The 27,865-nt window shown below is 36.0% G+C and overlaps 2 protein-coding genes across 3 annotated transcripts in view; one reads left to right on the top strand and one right to left on the bottom strand.

Annotated features, from left to right (window-relative positions):
* Positions 1-27,865, bottom strand: part of LOC113043514 (phospholipid-transporting ATPase ID-like) — a 260,088-nt gene that overhangs the window by 199,605 nt on the left and 32,618 nt on the right. The window lies entirely within an intron of this gene.
* LOC113043515 (probable phospholipid-transporting ATPase IM) lies at positions 442-27,703 on the top strand. Of its 2 annotated transcripts, XM_026202958.1 has the most exons (29): positions 442-576; positions 2,263-2,330; positions 8,254-8,349; positions 8,755-8,813; positions 9,409-9,522; positions 9,826-9,924; positions 10,034-10,095; positions 10,236-10,308; positions 10,547-10,617; positions 10,768-10,850; positions 14,160-14,318; positions 14,527-14,615; positions 14,764-14,960; positions 16,210-16,418; positions 16,497-16,540; positions 16,744-16,909; positions 17,686-17,874; positions 18,505-18,620; positions 20,347-20,511; positions 21,532-21,643; positions 21,760-21,865; positions 22,009-22,156; positions 22,447-22,630; positions 22,921-23,144; positions 23,231-23,314; positions 23,391-23,636; positions 24,313-24,451; positions 25,036-25,166; positions 25,271-27,703. In XM_026202958.1, exons 3-29 carry the CDS (start codon positions 8,274-8,276, stop codon positions 25,595-25,597), a joined length of 3,672 nt encoding a protein of 1,223 aa, XP_026058743.1. In that variant the 5' UTR covers positions 442-576; positions 2,263-2,330; positions 8,254-8,273; the 3' UTR covers positions 25,598-27,703. The 2 variants fall into 2 exon arrangements, with proteins under 2 accessions (XP_026058743.1, XP_026058742.1); XM_026202957.1 differs by lacking the exon at positions 8,254-8,349.

Here is a 27,865-nt window from a genome sequence, read left to right as displayed (position 1 = left end):
GTATTAAAGGTGATATTAAAATATCATATAAAATATATTTATAGGCCTGTTAATTATTGAATAATATTATATTTACATTTAGTCATTTAGCAGACGCTTTTAACCAATAATATAATATAATATAATATAATATAATATAATATAATATAATATAATATAATATAATATAATATAATATAATATAATATAATAGCATATAATATCATATAATATAATATAAACCTTTTATAGGGTAAAATATACAGACAACAAATTAACCTTTTTTGGTGAATTTAATTATTATTATTATTATTATTATTATTATCATTATTATTATTATTATTATTATTATTATTATTATTATTATTATTATGTATATATATATATTTAACGGCTTTTTGTTTTGATCTGTAACGGTCGTTTGTGCGCGTGTGTGCGTGCGCGCGCGCGCAGCGGCAGGGCTCGAGCGCGAGTGAACACAGGAGGGAGATTTTTAGTCAACGGTACGGTGTTTTCTGTCGTTAATTTCTCATGGACGCGTCTCTCCACCCTGTCTCCGTAGCAGAGCCGTAGATGAATGGATGGAGCATGTTCTCGGTGAGCGCTGTGTGTTGTTTATAGTGGCTTGTGATGTATCGCTGGTGAATGAGCTTCACTGATGTTATAATAACACATAAACGACTGTCTGGCGCGCTACTCGTCATTCTGTGGCAGAGTAACGTTAGTGCCTTGTTTTTGCATTCTGTTGCTAATCTTTTATACAAGATCTCCATTAATTATAACCATGGATCTTATAATACATCTCCTTTACATCTCCACTGTATGTAATTGACTACAGGCTTTCCATTATTGGGCTGTAAGATACAGATTAGATCTTGGTATAGATGGTATAGATAGCGTATTCTCAAGGTCTATTGTAATTAATGTTATAAATATTATCACTACAATTACATGAGGAATTATTGCCAATACATATAAAATGTAAATATAATTGAGTTATATTAAAATACATTTAAAATAAAAAATATATATAACAGTAAATGTGGTTAAAATGGTGATTTCAAATAAGTTGTAACACGTTGGTAATCCATAAATATATAACAAATAATAATACAATAACAGCAATAATAATGCTAATTATTATTAATATATTTATATAGCAATACATTTAGGTTAAAATTATAGGTTAATATATTTAATTTAAATAATGGATCTAGTGTAAATTGTTGGTTGTGCATAACTATGTGATAACAACTACAATAATAATAATAATAATTACATCAATAAATATAGTTAGTATACTTATATAACACAATAAATGTAGGTAAAATATATATTTATATTTTAGTTTAATTACATTAAAATAATAAATAATGATTAATTATAATATACATATATATATAGTATATATATATATATATATATATATATATATATATATATATATATATATATATATATATATATAGTTTTTTTCTTTGGCATGTGTTATATAATATGGATTTAATTCCATAGTATTTTCTCAAATTCTATTCTATACTGTTATTCCCTTGCAGGTTTATTGACTGTCAATATATGAGAGTCAACAGTCACATTTATTTTGCTCTGCAGTCATGTTGGGTCAGTATGTCAGATGCTACTAGACTTTCAGTGTTGATTTCTATTAAACCATTGGTCCAAACACTGCGCATTTTGGAAAATTATAGTATATCCTTATTATAGTTCTGCAGACTATATTAATGAGCTGATGATATGTACAGTATCAGGTGTTTTTAAAAAGGAAGAAATCCAAAGTGTGCGCTTCTGGGGTCACATTTTCAACAAACCTTCCCACACAATAAAACAGAGAAGCTTACATCCCGTTCACAGCTACATTCAGTATAATGTCCCAGCTATAGAAGCCCTTTCTGTATTGGCCATGGTTTTGTCATGCGAATCCAGCATATGGCAGGACTCTGCAGCGGGATCACCTGTGTGTACCGCAGTGTTCCCCGCGGAGCGAGTGTGTTCCCAGAGACCTGACGGGTTTCCTGGCTGCAGCTCCGCTGGGGTCTCATTAGGACGTGTGGGGGAAGAGACACGCTGTGCGTCAGACATTAAAAACAGCCAGAACTCTGTGCTACCTCTAAAAGACAATTACACTGTAGCTGATCAGATGATATGCTTCCCAACGCAAGTTAACAAGCCTTTATGAATTCTAGTCGTCACTATGAGGAAGATTACATGGTGTTCAGTGGAAACGTGCTGTTTGACTCAAACGTGTTTCATTGGCATGTTTTTCAGAGAAACCCGTAGGACCTGTCGGAGATGGCCTGATGTTATGGCAATTTGGAAGAAGGACGTTCACATTGGTTAGTACAGCTGCTGAACAAAAACAAAGCAAATGTCTAAAACCTAATAAATATTAACAAGGAATAAACATTTAAAATGTAATTGAGAAATAAATGCGAAAAAAATGCCATGTTGCAGCAAATCTCATGTTAATTAAAAACACTCAAAAAGTATTTTTTATGCTGATTAAATACATTTCAATTTGTTTTTATTTTATAAAAAAAAATTACATTATTATCACAGTAACGAAAATCATTATTGAGAATATTTGGAATTCCGAAAAACAAAATATATATAATAAATAAAAATATGTTTTATTGTAATAAAGATGTAGTCACAATGCAAAAAAAAAATGCAATTATATATATATATATATATATATATATATATATATATATATATATATATATATATATTTTTTTTTTTTTTTTATATATCTGCAATGTATACTTTTTAAATATAGTTTACATTTTATATTTAGTGATTGAAAGTGACGTGACATTCAGCCAAGTATGGTGAGCCATACTCAGAATTCATGCTCTGCATTTAACCCATCCGAAGTGCACACACACACACACACACACATATTGTTTAGTGATTTGTGTGGCATTATTTTCAAGACAAGTAAATTACTGATGCAGAAAAAATCTCATGTTCATAACTGTAAAGAAAAAAAAACAATGTAATTTATGCAGATTACCGGTAAATACATTTTTATTTTATTTTATTAAAATAAATTACATTATTACAGTGATGAGAATCTAAATTACCTTTGAGAATAATGGGAACTCCCCCAAAAATACTGCCATTAAAAATATAGTCAAAATGCAAAAAAAAAAATCAAAATAATAAAAAATATTAAACATATAAATAAAATGCAATTATATCTATTTTATGTATTAGAAATTAAATATTATAAATTTGCAATATATAAATTGTTCTTTTTTTTTTGGCCTTTCATTCGGGGTGAAATACGATGCTTTCTCTTGGGCAGTTCCTTCTCTTTAACCGAAACCTAAATCGACAGCCAGCCACATGATCAAGAGCAGACACCACAAACCAGACAATTAGAGTGTTTTCAGTTGACCAGACCAGATCCTGCTGAACAAAAGACCAGCTCTGAGTTCTGCATTTAATGTTTATTGTTACGACGCCATGTGTTTGAGCCGAGGTCTTCTGCTCTCCTCAGGTCTTGTTGCCTAGAAACCTTGATGACACCCTCCTTGTGCGATTGTTGCTTCTGCTCTCGGTTTCACTCGCACATAAACAAATCAAACTGGTGTCCATCCTCAGAAATAGTTCATTAGTGTTTTAAAAAGAAGGGACCATTTGTATCCTCTTCTTGTGACATCACGCATTGTTCCTTTATTCCCTCATCTGCTGGTCCACAGAGATAACACAGACGCTTTGCTGCTATAGGGACGCTTACGTGAAGTGCGCTACGTATTTGTGTGTGTGATTATATGGGTAGAAAAAGGTAACGGATCCACCAGTGACGTACATTTTTTCCTCTTTGACCTTGTATAAACCACAGATGGTTTCTTGCCCTTGGGCGGCAGAGGCAGTTCAGTATTTTAGATCTTTTTCAAACATGATCTGGCTGACCGGATGGAGATCACTTACCTGCTAGTGCTCATAACTGAGGGGACATGAGCGTGAGACCTGCAGGTATTGTTCCTGTGTGTTGAGCTTTGTGTTGAGCCTAGCTGTTGTTGTAATACTCTAATGGTGAAAGTGAGAAGTTGGCTGTGTTGTAAGTTTGTTGCCCGACTGTGGACTTTTTCTTTTTTGTGAGTGTTTAAGTGGTCAAGTACACAAAGAGGAAGAAAACCCACGCCTCTGTGTATTAGTCACCCAGGTCATTTAAACACTTTGTGGACGCTCGCTGTACTGTAACACACTTGTACTGTAATTTCAATAATTGCTGAAATGTTTGTCAAGGAGCCCTTGTGCAAATTCAAAAGAGGGAAGCCAAATTGAACAGCTAAAAATTAATTAGAACCAAAAAATTATCTGACTTTAGCTCATGTTATGCTAATGTACCTTTTGCGCTAATTTGAAAAAAAAACCAAACATTTAATAGATGTGCACATTTAATTTACAAGATCTAAATATTTGTCCACTAAAATGCTAGAATGAAAAACGTACCTTTCTCTTGTATAGTCTGCATCCTAGCATTAGCTAGGAGTGACGTTACCTAAAAACAAAGGATACTTTGGTTTTTATGCGTATGCTAGAGTAAGCGTACAGTGTGTACATCTCTACACAACTCTAGTGTACATGCACATTCAGATACAGAATTTCTTCTCCTATATGCTTATTCTACTTGTGCACCTTGAAATTGTTTGCGCTAGTTAGTTGGTAAAACTGGCTGTTGTATTACAGCTGAAAAAAGCAAATTAGCTGGATAACAAACTAATGGAGATGCAACAATAAGAGATCAAATGGTCGATGAGCACTTGTGTGAGGGGGTTAACTGATACTCGCAAATCTAGTTTGAACAAAAACATCGAAGACATTTCATCAGTCATAATTCTGGAGAGAAATAGATTCATTTTACATAATGCGTGCTGTGTGCAGTATAAGATTGACATGTTTAACTGCATCAATAAGGAGGAAGCATCTTTTAATACTTTTGAATCAAAGGATTTCTGCTTTATAAACCCAGAACACAATATGCTGATGTCAAGAAATTCTCCACTGAACCAAATAGCTTAATACATAGAACTGGGTAAGATCATGGTTTTGTTTTTTTATCTGAACCATGGAAGTAGCTATTAGTAGTTTTTGTAGTTCAGGGAAGTTGTATGTGTCTTTATACCTTATGCACAATTTGTATGCTGGGGGAACAGAGTGTAAATGTATCTGGTGCATCTGGGTGTGGAAACTGCTCAATTATTAATGATGGTTGATGACGGTTGTAGCACCTGAGCTAAATGAGGAAAGAAAGCCATAGCAGTCAACGAACCAATAAAAACGAATGCATAAATGATTCACCAGGCTACTCTGGTAAAGGTAGACTGGTTAGTAGCTTTTTGAGAAAGGAAGATAAGTGTTTTTCTTGAAGTTATGGTAAAGATTGTGTGGCTTTCCTGTTAAAACCTGTAATCAGATTCTGAGTATAAGCAAGATTTTTCCCAATATTTTCCCCATTCTCTTGCAATAGTTATCTCTAGTTTTTGTTTACTGTTAGGGTGTTTTGGGTGGTTGCTCAATAGTCTACCCTAAGATTCTTGTATATTTAGTTCTGTACATGAGGCTCAGGTCCCTCGTTCAGTCTAATAGGGTTTCTCTCACCTTATTGTTAGTTTGACCATTCTTACTGTCAGAAGCACAAACAGTGTGGGGTTTCATCTAGAGTCTCACTCATTTGGTAAGTCTTGTGTAGTTCTGGTTCCTCTTCAGGTCTTTTGGCTGTGAGAGTGACGTTTAGCAGTTCTTGAGGAAAGTCTGGAGTGAGTGCTGTGACTGCGGTGCAACACAACTCCAGCCAGCTTGTTCGGTCTGTCCTATAATGTGACCCAGCGAAAATATAAACTGGATCCAAGCCCAGATTCCCATATTTGGATCGATTCAGATGGATTATGTTGTAATGATTAATGTTTCACATCACCGGGATGTTACAGTAACACAAAGAACATCGCCCATGTTGTCCAATAGGTCCTGGAGTTCAGAGAGTTCATTTATTGAATCACATGAGAGGTCCCTCAAAATTTCTCTGCATTGTGGTGTGACATTAACAGTAAAAATGTTTCAACTTGTAGAGGTTTTGATATGCAATGGCTTATATATTTGAATGGCATCCAGTGGGCAGGGCATCTTTTAACCTATTTCCATTTGAGAGAGATGATGAAACATGGGGTAAGAGACCTTAGTTAGGCTAGCGCCATGTTTAATTTTTGACGTGAGTGAGAACAATGCTGTGAGGGACTGAAGTACAACACGTTCAGTGGATTGTACTGCTGTTTAACAACGTCTTTCTGAAAAAAAACTTTGAGTAAACTCAATAAAGCCGTTTTGAAAGTTGTGAGTTGTGGAAATTACATGGTGTAGGACCTTGTTAAGGTCTTGTTAATCTAACCTCATTAAGGTCTATGCAAAAGTAGGGAGTAAGACTTGTCTCAAACAAGTCCAGAGGAGGAAGAAGCAGTTTAGTTATTTATAGTTGTTGTGTATGTGGTGTGTGTGTACAGGTGGTTGGGATGGGAAAATGCGAATGGCGCCGGACTGAAACTAGCAAACACACTTGCGCTGCACCTTGCGTCTCATTGCGCCGGGTGTATGATAGGGCCCAATGTTTAAAACGGTTGTGCTGTCTAATATTTTTTTGCTCATATCATTGTACATTTTTCCAGGATTCTTTGATGAATAGAAAGTTCAAAAGAACATAATTTATTTGGAATGGAAATCTTTTGTAATACATAAAAAAGGATTTATTCAAACATAAATTAAACATAGGAACAGTACAAATTGTAATAAATATGTTATGCATATGTTTATCAAAATATCTCTCTCTACAGTAAATTTGTCTGGCTGACTAATAAGTTTATGGCCACCAAATATGCTTTCGGAGTTAAAAGTCACGTGACATTGTTTACAAGCTGTTATACTGATGTCTTTGCGTGGCTGAAAGACTGAATGAGTGATTACATGCGATAGGATACGGATTGTAAAGTTGTACTCTTTCTTTTAACTAGCCTTTGTTAAATCATGATTATTTTGTGCTGAAACTTGTATTAATGTGGAAGAGATGACCAGTTCACGTGTGCTACGTGCTTAGGCTGCACAATTAATCAAATTTGTAATCGCAATTGCAATTATGGATGCCACAATTACGTTATCATTCAAAGCAGCAATTAATCGTTCAAAGTCCACTTGTATTATTCTGCATGCTTAAGTTGCGTTATCTTAAGGGTTTTAATTTTAATTATTTTAATTTTAGTTTTAGTATAACATTATAACACCATTCATATTTTTACTTTTTTTAATATTTAAAGAAGAAACCAATCCGATGTATAGTAGACATTTGAGGCTGTTTTCAGCTTGTTTATTCTTATATAAAAATATGGCACACAGTTGCATCAAACAATGGTATAAACATCATTCAATGTAAACTGTGAATGCCAATTACTCTTTGCCGCATCTGTTGAACTGAGGCGCTACAGTGATATGCCACTCCACATTAAATGGCATTTATTGTTTGAATACTGCAATACAATGTACATAAATTGAAACCTGAGACTTTGTTTCATATTAAAAGCACCAAAGCACAATTCTAATTGCGATTTATTGGTTAGGAAGTCCCCTTTAGTGTTCTGTCCATTAACTCAAAACAGGCTACACTGATTCTTGGGATTTAAGAATCGATATCGTTACATAAAAAAGAGAATTGATTAATATCTAGATATTGATTTTTTTTACCCAGCCCTAATATTTATATAGTTCATAACATTGACTCCATGTTGGATCCAGAATACAAGAGATTTTTCTTAAAGACTGATATGTCAGTGTCGTTATCTCATTTTAATGTTTCTTCACAACTGTGCTTTTTATACCATTACTTGTAAAACCTTTTAACTACCCAAAAATGAAAGAGCAACTTCAGAACATTAAAACATTTCTCTGGGCTTTTCCAAAAACAAGACCTGTGTTTGTAATGCCAGACGACGCTTCACTGACTCCTGAGTTAAGAGCTGCTAAATGATTAGGAGTAGCTTTGTGCTAATAAGCATAAGCCCTACAGGCGATGAAATTCCTCAGGCGGGACAATGTCTCGCAATCACAGACAAGTGCAGGCAACGACTGCTACATATCACAAACCCTGCTGCCCAATAGAAAACAAACACCTCAGACTGTGCACTTCATGCTTTGACTGTCTTGTTAATGACTCTGTGAAGTTCGAGTTGAATCTAATACCTGAACGTTTGTTTGTGCCGCTCGAAGAATGACATTGGAAACAGGCAATGGCGCTGCGATGGCTATGGGTGTTAGTACCGTGGAGAGGAGGTTGGAACCCACCCTCAAAATCACCTGGACAAGGTAGAGCTGCAAGGACTTGTGGGATTGGGAGGGCGAGATGATAAACGGGGGATGCATACTGGAAGAGCTGGATTACATCTATGGAAATGTCTTCCAGGAGACGTTTGATAGCTTTTCGCTTACACTCTTTCTATCTTTACTTCCCTCGGTTGCTGAGTGATATTCACTGATGATCTTGGGACGGCGTTGTTAGTGGCTTTGGAAAATATCGAACCTGTTCCTTAGAAACCACTCGGTTTAGTGGACAAACAGATACCGGAATTGAGATCAACGATAAGGATTTTGGTTTTGGGTGCATGTTGTCATGAAAGTTCACAACTGTTGTGGATTTTTAATGGAAATGTACTTGAAGGTGTCTCTGATCTTACTAATAGTCGACTAAACTGAACTTCTCTTCCACTGTAGAAGAAGAACGACATGTTCGAGCCAACGATCGCGACTACAATGAGAGGTTCAGTTATGCTGTGAGTCTGTCAATGTCTTTTATTGTAAAAATGTGTTATGGATATCACTGCCATTTTGAAAAAAGAAGTGATGCACCGCTGATGTTTTACTATTAGAACAAATCAGAATGATTTCATAATGTGACAAAATTTCATTTTAAGAACAAACTCATTGGGCATGTTTGTGAAATATGACCAGAATGTATTTATGTATGGATAAAATATTTGTATTTCAAATAAATGCGGTTCTTTTGAACTTTCTATTCATCAAATTTTCCACAAAAATATAACTATTTTCAATATTTATAATAATAATAAATGTTTCTTGAGTTTCAAATCAGCATATTAGAGTGATTTCTGAAGGATCATGTGACGTTGGAGTAATGATGCTGAAAATTCAGCTTTGCATCACACAGGAATAAATTACATTTTAACATATATTCAGATAGAAAACACTTGTTTTGAATTTTAAATCTCACATTTTTGCTGTTTCTATTGTCATTTTTGATCAAATATAAGAGATTTTCAACAAAAACATAAAATCTTACCCTAACTTTGGACAACTTCTTTCTGTTGTTCTAAAAAAAAAAAATGTAATCTGTATTTTTTTCCCCAGGACAATCACATCAAGACAGCAAAGTACAATGTTTTCACCTTCCTGCCCATTAACTTGTTCGAACAGTTTCAACGTTTTGCAAACGCCTACTTCCTGGTACTGCTGATACTGCAGGTTTGCCAGCCTTTTAAGGTCACTTGTGAAGTTACAAGAGCAGTGTACTCACTGAAGATACATCTGGAGCCTCATTTATAAATTTGATCCTGAATTTCATGGTTCCTAATTAAAAAAGTCACGATCTGTGATGTCTGGAACTGAAAATGTAAAAAACTTTCTTTCTTCTGTGGAACACAAGAAAAGATATTGTGAAAAATGACTTTTTTTGCCAAAAATATTGTAAGGACAAACACAAATGATGAGAGAATGATGAACTATGGCTTTAATGTTGTACAACACTAACACTGTTGTGTGTTCCAGTTAATCCCAGAAATCTCCTCTCTTTCATGGTTCACCACCATTGTGCCTTTGGTGATGGTGTTGGCTATCACAGCTGTCAAAGATGCTACTGATGACTATGTGAGCATCTACTCTTTACGACTCTGAGCACTGAGTTTACAAAGAAATGTGGGCTGCTTGCAATAAGCTGAGCTGATGTTTGCTGTGATTGATCTGATCTGAATTTCAGTTCCGCCATAAAAGTGATCAACAAGTCAACACCCGGCAGTCTCAGGTACTCATCAAAGGAAAGTAAGTGCATTTATGCCACGTATCAGCATTTTCTGCTGTGTCTCTCGCTGCTGAGACACAATTATTGAACTTTAAATGCTTTAAGAGATGTTTAGGAAATAAAAACTGATTTGTGATCGAACAAACTCAATCTGTTTCAGACTGGAGAATGAGAAATGGATGAACGTACGAGTGGGTGATATCATCAAACTTGAGAACAATCAGTTTGTTGCTGTAAGTGTTAAGCAGGAGCAGAATAAAACAAGGCATACAACCCTTGGTCCCTAAATATATCAACCATGCCATCAAATTGATACTAAAAGCATAGACAAAACTAATCCATTGCATGGATCTTGATGATCCCAGTGTGACTAGCATTATCTGTGGACTATCCATCTGGAGTAGATTCATCCAGCACATGATTTATGAGTTTTGCAGGACTTTGAGCGTCTCCTCTCTCTGCTGTCTCCAGGCTGACCTTCTCCTCCTCTCTAGCAGTGAGCCCTATGGACTGTGCTACATCGAGACTGCAGAGCTTGATGGGTGAGACGTCTTCTGTGAAATGTGTTGCGGCGCTGAAATCGCCGGCCTCGCTTCCCTTTGGACTGTTCAACGTCCAGTAAATGTGATTTTGTGACTCTATATCCTGACGTGAACATGAGCGTCTTTCATGCTATTGACTCTTTCCAATAGAGAGACCAACCTGAAGGTGCGCCAAGCCTTGACTGTGACCTCAGACCTCGGGGATGATGTTGCGAAGCTTGCAGACTTTAACGGTAAAGATTTTCTTCAAACACACGATTAGTGCACCATCAACAGGAATGAACTTGAGTCAGCTTGAGTGAACATAAACACTTATTGTATCCGTCAGATTGATCTGTGTGGCTTTGTCCTGTGGGGCCTCTGGTATGCTTGAGCATATCTTTCAGAGCTGTCAAGGAGCGTTTGTAATGAGATTTGTAGTGTTTTCACTTGAATTCCATTAAAGTTAATGTAGAGCATACAGTAGCTGCTGAATGCTTGGAATTGGAAACATAATGTTTATGTCAGTTGCTATGTAGAAGCACTATTGCTTGTGCTTCAATTAGGGGTTAGGGATTTGAACACACTTATCTTACATTGCTTATGCTAGACGTGAATGATAGTTCAAATTATCTTGTTTATTATTGATGTGTTATTACTTTAGTGAGTGGATTTGCAATTTTAGCATGGGCAACAATAAAACGGACTGCAAAAATTCCTGTCAAATATCTAAAGAACAGTATTTAGAGGCTTTTGGTCGACTTTTTTTTACAAGTAATCACTTGGAGTCAGTGTTATTTCAATACTATCCATATAATGTTTTTTTTAAAAGAAATTAATAAAACAAATTGCTGTATTCATTTGTCATTTTTTATTAGTTAACTGTTTTTTGTACAAATATTTTATTAAGCTTTAACTTATATCTATGATTTTTTTTTCAGTTATTTGCCAAGGTAATATTTTTATTTTTTGCCTAATGTTAATATTTTTACATTTAATTTATATTTGATTTCAGCTTTATTTAATTGCTGAAAACATTTTAGTTTTAGTTGATAACAACACTACCTGAAACAGCCTAGCAACACCTTAGCAACCGTCACAATCCCTCAGAAAATGTAAAAATGTAGTGTTATTGTTTTCGTTTTTTAATGCTTTTTATTAATTTTAATTCAATTCAATTCAATTCAAGTTTATTTGTATAGCGCTTTTTACAAAACAAATCGTTACAAAGCAACTTTACAGAAAATTATGTTTCTACAATATTTAGTAGTAGCTAGTAGTTTGTGCACATTTGACAGGATTTTAGAAAAACTAAAAAATAATAATAATACAAGACGTAGTCAGCTAGACGATGAACTATCAATATTATTAATTAAGTTATTATATGATTAAGTCACACATTTAGGAATAATTGTTAGTTCTGTTTGTTCATTCAGGGTTAGCATCATCTGAGGTCCTCTGAGGGTCAGCATCATCTCTTCTCAGGTGTTCTGGATCCAGACTGGAGCTTGTGTAAATCCTAGTTACCACGGGATGTGAATCCCGTGGCAAAACATAGAAACAAAATACAGACATCATTAGCATAGCTGCTGATCCAACAAAGTAAAATTAGTTTAACCAAAGCTAATGAATAAAAATGCACCTTTGATCAGATGCAACTACACTCACAATTAAAAAGATACATTATTCGAATGCTTGGCGAAAGAGATGTGTTTTTAATCTAGATTTAAACAAAGAGAGTGTGTCTGAACCCCGAACATTATCAGGAAGGCTATTCCAGAGTTTGGGAGCCAAATGTGAGAAGGCTCTACCTCCTTTAGTGGACTTTGCTATCCTAGGAACTACCAAAAGTCCAGCGTTTTGTGACCTTAGGGTGCGTGATGGGTTGTAACGTGGTAGAAGGCTAGTTAGGTACGCTGGAGCTAAACCATTTAGGGCCTTATAGGTAAGTAATGATAATTTGTAACTGATGCGGAACTTAATAGGTAGCCAGTGCAGAGACTGTAAAATTGGGGTAATATGATCATATTTTCTTGACCTCGTAAGGACTCTCGCTGCTGCATTTTGGACGACCTGTAGCTTGTTTATTGAAGAAGCAGGACAACCCCCTAGAAGTGCATTACAATAGTCCAGTCTAGAGGTCATGAATGCATGAACTAGCTTTTCTGCATCAGAAACAGATAACATGTTTCGTAGCTTGGCAATGTTTCTAAGATGGAAGAATGCAATTTTTGTAACATTGGAAATATGATTTTCAAAAGACAAATTGCTGTCTAATATAACACCCAGATTTCTGACTGTAGAGGAAGTTACAGTACATCCGTCTAGTTGCAGATTGTAATCTACAAGATTCTGTGTAGTGTTTTTTGGTCCAATAATTAATATCTCCGTCTTATCCGAATTTAATTGGAGAAAATTCTTTGTCATCCAATCTTTTACATTTTTAACACAATCTGTTAGCTTAGATAATTGGGAAGTTTCATCTAGTCTCGTTGATATATATAGCTGAGTATCATCAGCATAACAGTGGAAGCTAATTCCGTATTTTCTAATAATATTACCAAGGGGCAACATGTATATTGAAAATAGAAGGGGACCTAGGACAGATCCTTGTGGCACTCCATATTTTACTGATGATAAATGAGATGACTCCCCATTTAAGTAAACAAAATGGTAGCGATCGGACAGGTAGGATCTAAACCATCTTAGAGCCTGCCCTTGAATACCTGTATAGTTTTGTAATCGATCTATGAGTATGTCATGATCTATGGTGTCGAACGCAGCACTAAGATCAAGTAAGACTAGAAATGAGATGCAGCCTTGGTCTGACGCAAGGAGCAGGTCATTTGTAATTTTAACAAGTAATTTTCATTTTTATTTAGGTTTTAGTAATTTTAGCACTTCAACCTAAACTTATTTAATTTCAATTAGTTGCCAATGCAACATTTGTAATTTTTATATTTCTATTTTTTATGTTTTTCATGCAATATTTATATTTTATTTTATTCCTGATATATTTCAATTAACAAAAAATATTTGTAATAAACGTAGTTTAAGTTAACAATAAAACTACCTGCAACACCTTAACAACTGCATGTCAAGTTTTTTTGTATAATATTTATATATTTATAGTTTATCTCTTCATTTATTCGCTTCAATTAACAAAAATTATTAGTAAAGTTCTAGTTTTAGTTGCCAATCACAACACTGGAACACCCTAGCAACAACTTAGCGATCCCCCACAGCACTGCTTAAAAATATAGTTACACTGCTGTTTTTTTTTAATGATTTGATATATTTTTATAATGTATTTTTCTAACATTTTAAATAGATTAGTTGCTACTACTCTTCTTGTTGAAATGATGAACTTTCCCATACGGATAATCTTTAGTGAGGTTATTTGCATTTGTATGCGTCATCAGTCTTTTCGGATCGCGAACCAATTAGCGAAAATGTCAGGGTTAGCACATTTAACAATGAAAAGCCGAAGCTATTTATAAACCAAAAACACTATTCGCTTCTGAATGAACGTCAGACTCATCTTCCTGTTATCTGTCTCCCAGGGGAAGTCATCTGTGAGCCGCCCAACAACAAACTGGACAAGTTCACAGGGACTCTATACTGGAAAGATAACAAGTACCCACTGGACAATGAGAAAATGCTCCTGAGAGGCTGCGTTCTCCGTAACACCGAGTGGTGTTTCGGCTTGGTTATCTTCGCAGGTACGTCTCTTCAGTACTCCGTTAATTGTCTTAGCAGAATGGCATTTTCACAGACGATTGATTAGCTGTGTTGTGTAGACGCTCCTCAGAGACTTGTTGAATGGCTCATCTGTAATTAACGCCATGAACTATGCCTAACGCACACCATTATCTGTCCTGAGATGAGCTATGTTCTGTGAGCCTTCTGGGTTTTCTGCTTCTCCGTCAGGACTTCAAACCAAGCTGATGCAAAACTGTGGGAGGACTAAGTTGAAACGGACCAGCATTGATAAACTGATGAACACCTTAGTTCTGTGGGTGAGTGTGTGAGCGGCATGCTGGGATTGATCGACATGTGGCATCTCACTTACTCATACTCGCAGACTTTCAAAAGGGCAGTTCATTTTGTTGTTGTAAAAGGTTTTAAGAAGATGAAATATGATGCAGTGTTTCTTGTATATTCCAGATCTTTGGATTTCTCATCTGTATGGGGATCATATTGGCGATTGGAAACACTATTTGGGAGCAGAAAGTAGGCAGCAACTTTTGGGAGTATCTTCAGTGGAAGGAACTTACCATCAATGCAGTCTTCTCTGGCTTCCTGACCTTCTGGTCCTACGTTATCATCCTTAACACTGTCGTACCCATCTCTCTATATGTCAGGTAGGACTGATTACACAGTGTGTTGACAAACTACTTTGATTCAGGAGTCAGAATTTACACTGAACATCAAGCAGCAACCCAATATAATTTTCTTAAAGGGGTCATCAGATACCCATTTTCCACAAGTCAGTACGATTCTTTAGGATCTTCATGAAATGTAGTGTAAAACAACACCCTCTTACCTTGCCATTTCGGTGCATGTCTCTTTAAATACTAATGAGTTCTGCTCACTCCTCCCCTCTCTTCCATGGGCTGAACTTTAGCCGCGAAATTTATATATATATTCAACTATTAAAGGTGGAATATTTTTTTCTAATGAAAAAGTGCATTTCTTATTTTTGTGATTTTAAAATAATTGAAGAAACACACTATTTATGATTATATTTTTAATATTTTGAACAACTGAAATCAAAGCACACATTTCTTGAAATGAAGATGTGACGGTGATGAGTGGCGCTGTGTGTAAAAGTTTAAATTCTTTTAATAAGAGTCGCTGCAAAAGACGCGAGCGTTATGGCCATACACGTCTGTTTAGTGCAGACTACACACATGGGAGTATGTTTTTAAGGAGAAAGTATTAACAGGATTTAAAAAATGAAATAACTGACATGGGAAAATTATGAATTACGTTGGTTAGAAGTTTTGAGTTTAGATTAATAGTCCAGCCCTAATTCCAAACTTCACAATCGACTTTTGTCAAAATTATGACTTTATATCTCATAATTAACATTTTTTTACATTTTACATTTTAAGCTTCATAATTGACTTTTGTCATAATTATGACTTTTATCACATACTTTTGAATTTCTATGTAATAATTTAAACTTTTTATCTTGCTATGACTTCATTATGTGATAATTTAGATTTTTATCTCATAATTATGTCTCATAATTTATTTTCTCATAATAAACTTTTTTGTCACTCTATATTCTTATAATTATAATTTAGCAAAGCATGATTTTTTTTCTTATGTGGCTTCTTATGTGCTTCCATTGGTTATAAGCCCTGAACTGCAAGGTAAAATGTGTTAATTGTAAGCTTGCAATTTATTCATGTGTTGACCTGAGAATATATGGAGAAAGAAATGACAGAGAAGAGAACGTGTTCAGAGGGGATAGACAACAGTTTTATTACAACACCTTTAATGCAAAAAAAACCCCAACAACAAAAACAACACTTTTTCTACTTTGCAGTTCAGTGTTTTCATAAAACACAAAAACTCAGTCACATGAAACTTATTTTGTTACAGTGTAGAGGTTTTGCGGCTGGGCCATAGTTACTTTATAAACTGGGACAGACGAATGTACTACAGCCGTAAGGCCACTCCTGCCGAAGCACGGACCACCACCCTCAACGAGGAGCTGGGCCAGGTGGAGTTCATCTTCTCAGACAAAACAGGCACCCTCACCCAAAACATCATGGTGTTTAACAAGTGCTCCATCAATGGGAAGACCTACGGTACGCTTGAACACTTCCTGTTATACCGCCACACTTATGTGGCTATATTTATTGATGGCTATGCTTTTGTTTGTCTAGGTGATGTTTATGACGAGTTTGGGCATAAAGTGGATATTACAGAGGTATGAAACCATTTTTTTTATTTATTATTATATGTAAATTTATTATATTACATTATTATTGTCACAATTTAAAAGGCATGCAAATATTATTCTAAAAACAATATTGTTTGTTATATTTTAGGATATGAAAAATAATTCATAAAGCAGACGTTGTCCTGTCTGGTGCAGTATTTAGCTGTCACTCCTGTCTCTGACTCTTGCAGAAAACACCATGTGTAGATTTCTCCTTCAATCCACTGATGGACAGGAAATTCCGTTTCCATGACAGCAGCTTGGTCGAAGCCATCAAGCTGGAAGAGCCTCTGGTGCAGGAATTCTTCCGTCTGTTAGCGCTCTGCCACACCGTCATGCCAGAAGAGAGAAATGAGGGTAAACTGTACCGCAAACACATTAAATATCTTAGGCTACCTCTACATTAATCCGGATACATTTGAAAACGGCTTTTTCGTTTCAAAACGCTCTCCGTTCACACTAGCGCTTTCCAAAAGTGCCTCGTCCACACAGAAACGTCAGAAAACGTTTAATTTGGATTCTGCGCATACGTAAATCCTCAAAAAACTTCACTGCATATGATACACGAGTTTCATGCAGTTTTTTATTTTATTTACGAATATAACACACCATTCACATAAGCGTCCAGGTCGCACACACTCACGCTTGTATGTTTGATCTATAACGTAACTGCCCTCATGTTTTGCCGCAAATAGCGATCACAAGTAAATCTTTGCAGGACTGTTATATGAAGAGTGTACAAAGTAACACCTCTCTAGCATTAATGTGAAAGTGCATAGCACTTAACGTGCACAATACCAGTATAAACACAGATATCTATTGGTATAATATGCGTCACATGACTAAATTTGCGTCATCGTTTTCAAAAGCTTCCGTTTTCACAGTCCACACTAAAGACGCGAAGACGGCGTTTTCAGATTTATCCGCTTTGGAGAGCGTTTTCCAAAAGCTACGTTTCCGTTGACTTAAAACGGCATTTCAGTGTGGATGGAAGGCCAAAACGGAGGGAAATTTTTTTTTTTTTCAAACTAAAACTTTTTACTCTGGATATGGCCTTCTTATCCCAGTAGCACTTTTGTTGTGAATGAAGCAAAATAATTTGACCAAAATACATCTGAAATGAATTGTTCAAGGGGAGCTGGTGTATCAGGCACAATCTCCGGATGAAGGAGCCCTGGTTACTGCTGCACGCAACTTCAGCTTCGTTTTTCGCTCCAGAACTCCAGAAACCATCACTTTATATGAGATGGGTCACGCGGTCACCTATCAGCTGCTGGCCATCTTAGACTTCAACAATGTACGGAAGAGAATGAGCGTTATTGGTAGGTTCTGGTCGTCTCTTATTAGTTTTATTATGGGATGTTTTAAGGATTTGCATGTCTGTTCGTTTTAAACACAGTCACAGTCTAGTATTTTTATCATACCTTTAATATTTCACAAAAGCTATGAATCATCCTTGATGTATTTCTTTTTATGGGTCTGTATGCATAATTCATTCTTCCACAGAGAGGATTCAATAGCTGTCCGGTCTGTTTAAACAGTTTTATTGTATATTTATTAGTGCTCCGAAACAATAAACCGTTATTAATCGCATCTAAAATAAAAGTTTTAATTTACAAAATATGTGTGCGTGTACTGTGTTTTTATTTATTATGTATATATAAATACACACACATGCATTAAATATTTTGAAAATATTTACATGTACAGTATATATATTTATATTAGTATATTTTATAATATATAAAATATATTTAATATATAAACATAACATATTTTTCCTAAATATATACATGCATGTGTTTGTATTTATATATACATAATAAATATACATAGTGTGCACTCATATATTATGTATACAAAAACTTTGATTTTGGATGCGATTAATTGTTTGACAGCACTAATACTTAGACATTTATAAGTAGCGCTCTCATTTCCTGTCTCTTCCGCAGTGAGGAACCCAAAGGGGCAGTTAAAGCTTTACTCAAAAGGAGCCGACACCATACTCTTCGACAGGCTGGACCCGTCTAATGAAGAGCTTATGTTTACTACCTCAGAGCACCTTAATGTAAGTCTCTATTGCTAAGCCATTCTTCCTTTTTCGGCAGTAAAGCAATGTTTTTCCACATGTTCTGTAGTTTTTGGATGTGATAGCATGGAAAGACCATGTTTTTGGGTTTTATAATGTAGTACTATCCTGTTATTAGGACACAATAACATTGTAAAACCATGTTATTTAGCATTTATTCTGGAAATCTTTTGTTGTTTCCATATGTACCGGGGTAGTACTATGTTATTTGGTTGCTTTAGCATGGTAAAACTATGTTGTTTCGGCATTTACCATAATAATACCATTGTTATGAATGCGATAACATGGAAAGACCATGTTTCGAGGCATTAACCGTAGCAATACAATTGTATTTGGGCATATACTGTAGTAAAACCATGTGGTTGTGTGGTAAAATTTTACTGTCAGGAACTTTATAATGGTAATACAATGTTATTTGGATGATATACCATAGTAAGATGGTGTTTAGAGTAATTTGCCATGGCAATACCATGTTTAAGGCATGTACTATACTAATGCCGTGTTATTTTATTGCATTACCGTGGTAAAAAACATTTTGTTGGGCATTCACCATGTTGTTTAGATGTGATTCCATGGTAAGACCATGTTGTAGGGCATTTACAATGGTAATACCAAGTTTTTTGGGCATGTATGATACCATGTAATTTACCATGGTAATACTATATTTCAATGCAGTACCATGGTAAATCCATGTTGTTGGATACTTACCATAGTAAAACCATGGTATTTCAATGCAATACCATAGCAAACCCATGTTTTTTGGCCTTTACCATAATAATACCATGGTAATTTCACGATAGTCTATGTACTTTTTGGTGTTTGATGTTAACCTTGGTATATGCCCACTTTGGCCTAATTCAGGTTTCAATGAAAACCTAAAAAAATAATACTTCTAAACAAAACCAGATCATAAGCTTCAAATCCGCAGGTTCTTGTTTTTTTCAAGTCTTTTCATTCTGTTGGTTTGTTCCTTCACTCATTGTCTCAGTTATTGAAGCGCTTGAGAACTGTGACACACAGCGTTCCACATCACAAATTACAGTGTCAGAATGGCACAATCGCTGCAAACAAGTCTAATTTTCTCCCTTGCTAAAAGCTCGGTCTTAGAAGAGATGGGTTTTATTTTATTCAGATTAATTCCATTAAGGTTCTTGTGGATGTTTCAGATGGAAAATAGTCAATACAAACACATTTTCTGGCTCCAAGCAGTGTGATTCATTATTATCCTTGCCTGCACTTATACAGCTACTTCAACAATCTATGAAGAACACCATGAGATTCTCCTCAGAAAATCATTTTTATCTAATAATATAATCAGTGAAATCAAACCACATTTAAAGAAAGAATAACACATCAGACAAGCAAATTGTCTTCAGCTCGATTGGTCGGTCTAAAAGTAGCTTATAGGCCGTAACTTATTATGAGACTATTATAAGACGATGTCCATCATTCATGTCTCATTTACAGCTTTCTGTGGTTCCTCAAAGAGCAATCAGACTGACGTCACTGGAGAAGCTATGCTAGCAGGGTATAAATAGCATGCTTTCAGAAGCTGATGGATAACGACTGCAAACAGAAAAAAGATGCTTTCACTGATTAGATCAAAGAACTGTGAAGTGTGAGAACTGAAGAAACTTTTACAGCACTGATTGGGTTTCAATTTTCATGGTGAGAGATAAATGAATTTCCATTGTTTCTGTGACAGGAGTTTGCCGGGGAGGGTTTGAGAACATTAGCGCTGGCGTACAAAGACCTGGATGAAGATGTGTTTGACGAATGGATGAAGAAACTGCTGTTTGCCAGCACGGCACTGGAGAACAGAGAAGAAAAACTCGGGGCTCTGTATGAAGAAATAGAGCAGGGCATGATGGTAAATGTGACTTCGCACTGATGGTTCCGTGAAGAACCTTTAACACCAATGGTACCTTTAGGTTCTTTATAGTTACAAAAGTTTTTTTAAGATCATTAAACTGTTCTTCACACTAAGAAAATAATGGTTCTTTTAAAAACTGATGACAGTAGGGTTTATTGGGGAACCAAAAATGGTTCCTCTATGGCAGGGGTTCCCAAACTTTTTAACTCACAGCCGTCACAACCAAACAAATATATTTCTGCCGCCCACTATTTTTTTTTAAATAAACCCGCTATTTGTGTCAGGCAGGTAAATCCCATTTTCACCAATTGTGTGAAGGTTTTCCAGCCACACATAGCACTAGTCAATTTTAGAATTATTTTTGTTTAGGTTTATTTTGAGTCTTTTCAGAGTCAGGCTTACTTGTAGATGAATAAACGTCTGTATTTGTCCTTTTCAGCGATGGTGTTGACAACCATTTATCAAGTTTAAATCTGTTGTAGCATGTAAACAGCAAAAATATGCTAGATAAACTGGGGTGCATTTCCAAAAAGCATGGATGCTAACCTGTATTGCAACCAACAAAGTTGCTAACTTAGCAACTTAAACTTAACCCCCCCCCCAAAAAAAATTTTTTTTAAATTGTTGTCATTAATCTCTTACCCACATTTCGTTCCAAACCCGTAAAAGCTTCGTTCGTCTTTGGAACACAATTTAAGATATTTTGGATGAAAACCAGGAGGGCTGTGACCGTCCCATTGACTGCCAAGTAAAGAACAGTGTTAAGGTCCAGAAAACTATGAAAAGCATCGTCAGAATAGTCCATCTGCCATCAGTGGTTCAACCGGAACGTTATGAAGCGACAAGAATACATATGTATGCAAAGAAAACAAAAATAACGACTTTGTTAAAAAATGTGTCTCCTCTGTGTCACTCCTGTATCAATTTCTTTTAAGAGTTTAAGATGATTTCCTGTTGGGTTACAGGAAATTTAACTTTTTTGCTTTTGAAACAAACATGTCTCTCATTTTCCTGAAGCTGCTTGGTGCTACAGCCATAGAGGACAAACTTCAGGAAGGAGTTCCTGAGACTATCGCCTGTCTGACCTTGGCCAACATCAAGATCTGGGTGCTCACCGGGGACAAGCTAGGTAACCAGTGCTAACGAGAACATGTAGGATTCATCGAAGACGGCTCAAACTTAATTGAGACACATTCTAACTGTCTCACACAACATAATGAAGAATCGTTCCTGTTATGGTTGCAGAGACGGCAATGAACATCGGCTACTCCTGCAGCATGCTCCGAGACGACATGAACGAGGTGTTTATAATCTCAGGTCACACCATGCTTGAGGTTCAACAGGAGCTCAGGTGACATTTCACTGTCTATTTCACGCATAAATCCAGACATATTTGTATTTAGACATTCACCCAAAAGCTTTTAGTGTAATCCAATTTGAATTGAGCCATTATTTGAGATTTGAAAATAACATATTTTTTTGTTTTGTGCACAGGATGGCTAAAGAGAGAATCATGGGACCTTGCAAAGACAAATTCAGCAGTGGCCTTGACATGGAAAAGACAGAACTGTACTCGAGTGACTCTGTCTTTGAAGAGACCATAATCGCAGAGTACGCTTTAATCATCAACGGACACAGTCTGGTAAGGGCTGAGGAGAATTTGACTTAATGACTTATTAGTCTTAATAATGTGGCGCTGAGCTCCTAACGACGGTCGTTCTGTTCCAACAGAACATTCAGTTCAGCATTATCCTTAAAAATAGGGGTTTTAAGGTAGAAAGTGGCTGGAATTGGTTTTGCCTGGATAAATGAGGCCAATGACATCAATCCAAAGCTCTAACGAATGAACTCAATTGAAAGACTTCTGCCAGCGCATGCCGAGAGCGTATAGATGGCACTGAATGTAAGGTATGTGTGTGTTGTTATCTGAAGGCTCATGCCCTGGAGACAGACCTGGAGCAGATCCTGGTGGACTTGGCATGTCTGTGTAAGACGGTCATCTGCTGTCGGGTCACTCCGCTGCAGAAAGCTCTGGTGGTCGAGCTCATAAAGAGACACAAGAGAGCCGTCACTCTCGCCATCGGAGACGGAGCCAATGACGTCAGTATGATCAAGAGTAAGACACGACTAATGGCCTGCTAATCAATGCCAGATGATCTGTCTATCCATCCAGTCATCATATCTATCTATCTATCTATCTATCTATCTATCTATCTATCTATCTATCTATCTATCTATCATCTTAATGCTCAGTGAGATCTGGTGCTTGTGATGTGTATGCCGTATGGCTGAAGTATTCAATGTAGATGCACTGCTGATCTAATAGAGTGGTTGCTATAGAAATATGCTGGCCTTTTTGATCTGTAAGGATGTGTGATGTGTGTATACTGTCTCTGCTCTCCCCAGCGGCCCACATTGGCGTGGGCATCAGCGGACAGGAGGGGATGCAGGCGGTGTTGGCCTCTGATTATTCCTTCGCTCAGTTTCGCTACCTGCAGCGCCTCCTGCTCGTCCACGGCCGCTGGTCCTACCACCGCATGTGCAACTTCCTCTGCTACTTCTTCTACAAGAACTTCGCCTTCACACTGGTTCATTTCTGGTACGGATTCCTCTGTGGATTCTCTGCCCAGGTAAAACCTTGTCTTGCTTCAGACTGGATGGAATATGCATGTGATCTCAATTTAAGATCATGAATGATATGTTTTTGTCTTTATAGACGGTATACGACCAGTGGTTCATCACACTCTTCAACATTGTCTACACCTCACTTCCTGTTCTGGCTATGGGGCTGTTTGATCAGGTAAGCCTAGTCTAGGTGTCAGTTTTTGGTGCATTGTGTAGCACAACTTTTAACATAAAATCTGTTGATTTTGCAGGATGTGAACGAGCAGTACAGTTTACGCTTTCCAAACCTGTACAGACCTGGGCAACTGAACCAGCTCTTTAACAAGAGGAAGTTCTTCACCTGTACTCTGCAGGGGGTCTGTACCTCATTTATCCTCTTCTTCGTCCCATATGGAGCCTTCTTGACCGCTGTCCGGGATGACGGCGCCCTCATCTCTGATCAACAGGCTTTCGCGGTAACCATAGCAACCTCTTTGGTCATTGTGGTCAGTGTCCAGGTGAGACAATTTAACAACTGTGCCTGTTTCCTCAATCCATTCAAATACTTTAGAAACAAAGGACAGTACAGGACATAAGGGTTATGTAAAGTGTTTAACTTGACATTGCAATCTCTCTCTCTTTATATATTTATATATCATTAAAGAAATATAATTTAAGAAATAAAACTGTATAAAGATTGTGTATAAGGTGCTATAATCATAAAGATTTTGTATTTAATTGAAAAAAAAAATGATGTAAAAAAAAATGCAGCAAAAAAAGGAAAATGTACTTAATTCTTATGAAAATATTATGATGCAAATAATATTAAAATGATAGTTCACCCAAAAATTACCCCATGATTTACTCCTAGATGTATATGACTTTCTTCTTTCAGACGAATTGATAAAATGCCCTGGATCTTTCAAACTTTATAATAGCATTGAATGGGTGATATTTTTCAATAGTCCTAAAGAAGTTCAATAAAGCGCATCCATCATAAAAAGTGCCCCACATGGCTCGGTATGGTTAGTAAAGTCCTTCTGAAGAAAATCAATGAGTTTTTCAAAGCAAAATATCATTTTTTTAAACTTTTTGGGTGAACTATCGCTTTAATGGTGTATATTTATATATAAATATATCGTTAAATAAAAAAGAAGCCTAAATTAGTGTTAGGAATATTGAATTTTGTTTCAGATTGGGCTTGACACCAACTACTGGACCGCAGTTAACCACTTCTTTATCTGGGGAAGTCTAGCCGTTTACTTTGCGATCCTTTTCGCAATGCACAGCGACGGCATTTTTACCATATTCCCAAACCAGTTTCCTTTCATAGGTAAGAATGTAAATGGGTTTATAGGTGCACTGATTTTTTTTTGTAATTATTATTATTGTTTAGTCAGCTATATTTGTATTTAAATTCCTAAAAACAAGACTGACACCTACTGGTGTGGATGCAGCATCGCATTTAGATGCCATTGTGAAAACCAGATGCTCAGGCTATTTGTTATCAATGAATATGTCATTGTACAACCAAAACTGTCAGATATTAAATTTAAATTAAATTACACTTATGCATTTAGCAGACGCTTTTATCCAAAGTGACTTACAAGTGCATTCAGTCTATCAGTTTTTACCTATCATGTGTTCCCGGGGAATCGAACCCACAACCTTGCACTTGATAAGGCAGTGCTCTACCAATTGAGCTACAGGAACACTATATATAAAGAGCTGCGATGATTATATCAGCCTAGATCCCTTGACAAATACCTATAGAAAAAAAAACATGGAAATATCTTGAGCTAGTGTTGACCACAGGCCTTATTTCAAGCATCAAACCCCCACTGATCTGGGAACAATAAATCATCCCAGAGTTTTTACTGTTATTATTGAAGTTAACCATATTGTGTTTGACTGTAGGTACTGCACGTAACTCTCTGAATCAGAAGATTGTGTGGCTGGTCATCCTCCTCACCACAGTCGTGTGTATAATGCCCATGGTGGCTGTCCGGTTCATCAAGGCTGATCTCTATCCAACACACACTGACAAGGTTACTACATAAACACTTGAACTGTACAGTGGGAATTAAAAATTAATAATATGCCCTTTTACTATTGATTGTAATTAATGTCAAAAGCGTTTTCCCTCCCATAGGTGCGTTTACTTCAGCAGGCCTCTAGGAGGCAGGGTCCTCAAGAGCAGAACCTCAGGAGAGTCCGCAGGACGAGTTCTCGACGTTCGGCGTACGCTTTCGCCCACCAGCAGGGATACGGAGAACTCATCACCTCCGGCAAGAACATGAAGGTACCCACATCCTCCACTTCCACATACCCACTGTCCTCGCCCACAAGAGGCACCAGCTTGGTGAAAAACAGCGGAGTGAGCAGCACAACTGATGCGGCAGAGACCGGCAGCACTGGATTTAGGAGGGAAAGTGACCAAAACCAAGAGGTAACGGTGGAAGACTTGGAGGAGAGATAAAGGAGCTTTTATCTTCCTTTACACAAGGAAGAGGAATTAGCGCCTGTCTTCAATGTGAGAAAATGATAATGGATTGTGAGCAAACACACTCTAGGCACGACTAGACCATGGGAGGGCTAGACATGCACAGGAGACTACAAAGAGCTAGCACAGTGAAGCACAGATAACACTCAAAGTTTTCTCAAAGGCATCCGTTTAAATTTGAAAATGAACCTGAGATTCGTTTAAATTTCAATTTGTATTTTCACCTCTTCTGGCACAAATCCAAGTTCAATGTTTTTGTATTTCGAGTTTTAGGAACCTGCTTTTATGCTTTTGCATGGAAGCTTGTTTCTGCCACAGGATATAAGAATAAAAAGGTAATTGTGACTTTTTATGTCACAATTCAGACTTTTTCTTTGTCATTTTGAATTAATTAATCTCACATATATCTCGCAATTGTAAGAAAAAAATCTCAATTGATACAAAAGTAAGAAAAGATAAGTCGGATTTGTGAGGTTATTTCGCAATTGCAAGAAAAAAATTTAAATTTAGATTAAGCCGCAGTTACTTCTTTTATATTTAATTCTGACAAAAAAAAAATCGGAGTAGCAAAATGTAAATCTAGAATTCTGAGAATTATTTTTCCGCGCAATTCTGCATTTATATCTTGCAATTTTAACTTTTTGGTATATATCTTGAAATTCTGCATTTTTCTCAGAATTCTGAGCTTACATCCCACAATTCTGTTTTCTTTTCTCGCAATTGTGAGAAAAAAAAAGTCAGAATTGCAAGATGTTATGATTTTAGTCAGAAATGTGATATATTGTCTTGCAATTACATTGCAATTACACTACAAATTGTGAGAGAAAGCAGCAGTTAGCTTTTTATATTTAATTCAATGACACAAACACAAACAAAAAAAGAATTGCACAATGTAAACTTAGAATTCGGAGAAAAAGTCAGAATAGTTTCAAGAAGAAAAAAAAAGTATAATATTTTTTATCATCCCCCAGGAAAAGAAATCTGAATTTAGAATTGTTAGAAAAAGTTGCATATATATGTTTATTTATTTATTTTTTAATTCTGCTGCAGAAATTGCCTTCGATATGCGAATGATTCAGGCATTGAACCAATAAATTCAACTTGAGTTTATGTTCAACACATGACATCATTCTAACAATACTAATAAAGCATAAGGGAGTAAACATGTACACGTATGTGAAATAATACCTCTTATGATGTTATAAACACTGATGCAGCCAGTGGTTTAGGATTATAAATGCATTGCATATTAAATATGGATTTGTTTAAAAACCTGGAAGTTGCATCAGATACCTATTCTCAGTTTACTAAAATGCACCCAAATGCATCAACCAAATGCATCCTGGAGGAGTAGTAACACTTAGACATGGGGGTAAGTGAATAATAACAACATTTTTGGGTGGAGTAACCCTTTAAATTGGTTTTAAAAATTTTTTATTTTAAATATATCTTTTTTAAAATAGAAAAACATTAAACAAAGTGTAAAAACATTCCACCCTTGCCAATGATTCAAACCGTAGTTAGTGCTTCTGCATGCAGCGCAGCGAACTGAGAATATTGAGTTTTTACGCAGTAAAAGTCGTGCCTTCCATCAAGCGAAAGACTGAAGCATTCACACGTTTATACTTCTAGAATTCCACATGCATCCAATACAAAGGTCTATAAAGTGGGCATTTTTTTTTACTGTAACAGAAGGAATTTTTGTGCCTTTTTGTTTTCCTTTCATTAAAGGAAGTACTTTCAGTTGTCGAGTCGAATGTGTTGCCATTGTTTTTTTCTTTGATTCAGGCTGTTCATTGCCCTCATTGACTACATTTATGTAGATCATATTTTCTCTATAATTTATTTGACGAAGGGGGTCGTGCAACATTACCTGTTTATGAATGTACAGCTGACATGTTAATTTAATGTGATCTTAAATATATTTATGACGAATGTATAAGATTTTCTGCTGTGCTACTTTGTCAACAAAGACCATGCAGATTCTTTATCGTTTTTATTTAAATGCATGGATTTTTATACAAGTCATTGTAATTTTTATATGATATGCATTAAATGGCCATTGTTGAGTTTATTTAAAAAGGAATGTTTGCGTTCATGTTTCAAATGTTTTACTCTCTTCAGATTCTTGAAATGAGTGGATTTAGTCCACGGAAATTCACCGAACAATGATCATTTCTCTAATGCCTTGACAACCTTAAATTGTCTATATAAAGATCAGAGTGCTTTCTTCATTCTTTTAAG

The sequence above is a fragment of the Carassius auratus genome, chromosome 25 (genome assembly GCF_003368295.1).
Source record: "Carassius auratus strain Wakin chromosome 25, ASM336829v1, whole genome shotgun sequence".
NCBI lineage: Eukaryota > Metazoa > Chordata > Actinopteri > Cypriniformes > Cyprinidae > Carassius > Carassius auratus.
Note: the sequence above shows the minus strand (reverse complement) of the source record. Positions and strands in the feature narration are given on the sequence as shown.